A 575-nucleotide genomic window follows, 5' to 3' on the forward strand; every position below is an offset into this window, starting at 1 on the left:
AAGAGAAGAACTCGGTTAATGAAAGGTTTTTGTTCTTCTCACAGACTCAAACCAGACTGGGTTTTGAGAAGAGATAATGTGGAAGAAGTCATGACTCCTCTGCAAGCTATTCAGATGGTGCTGGACACGCTCAGCCTTCCTTATTAGCAGAGGCAAGCGTCTCGGCCTGTACAGGAAAAGACAGGAAAGCTCATCACGCAGATGGAAAGCGTTTTTAGGTTTCTTTGTACAACTTTTAAAAATCTGACTTTGTATTAAAATTAAAAAGATATATGTAATAAATAAACTTTATATCATTTCTTTCTCATTTAATAGCTTTATTCAGGTAACAAACTAATGTCACAACATGATTCCAACACTGTTGTCCACGGCTGTCATCTTTAAATAGTGCATTAGTTTGAATATAATCATATTCCTAAAGGGAAAAGAGTAGCTTAGTGTGCCTGTTTTATAGGTAAATTGAGGCATTTGTCCAAAATAAGTGTTGAAAAGTTAAGAGTCTGCCAACTCACGTAGAAGTGAGAAGAGGATAAAATAACCCCACAAATGCCATCGACCCCTGCTTCCTGACTGAT

At 37.2% G+C, this 575-nt stretch overlaps 1 protein-coding gene across 1 annotated transcript in view; it reads left to right on the plus strand.

Moving 5' to 3' along the window:
* ASPM (asp (abnormal spindle) homolog, microcephaly associated (Drosophila)) overlaps positions 1 to 296 on the plus strand; it is a 60,146-nt gene extending 59,850 nt beyond the window's left edge. The window contains exon 29 of the mRNA XM_010831103.1: positions 45 to 296. Within this exon, the coding sequence (XP_010829405.1) occupies positions 45 to 147 (103 nt within the window). The 3' untranslated portion in view covers positions 148 to 296. The remainder of the gene's footprint in view (positions 1 to 44) is intronic.
* The last annotated feature ends 279 nt before the right edge of the window (positions 297 to 575 follow it).

This window comes from Bison bison, unplaced genomic scaffold (assembly GCF_000754665.1).
Source record: "Bison bison bison isolate TAMUID 2011002044 unplaced genomic scaffold, Bison_UMD1.0 scf7180017864524, whole genome shotgun sequence".
Taxonomy (NCBI): domain Eukaryota; kingdom Metazoa; phylum Chordata; class Mammalia; order Artiodactyla; family Bovidae; genus Bison; species Bison bison.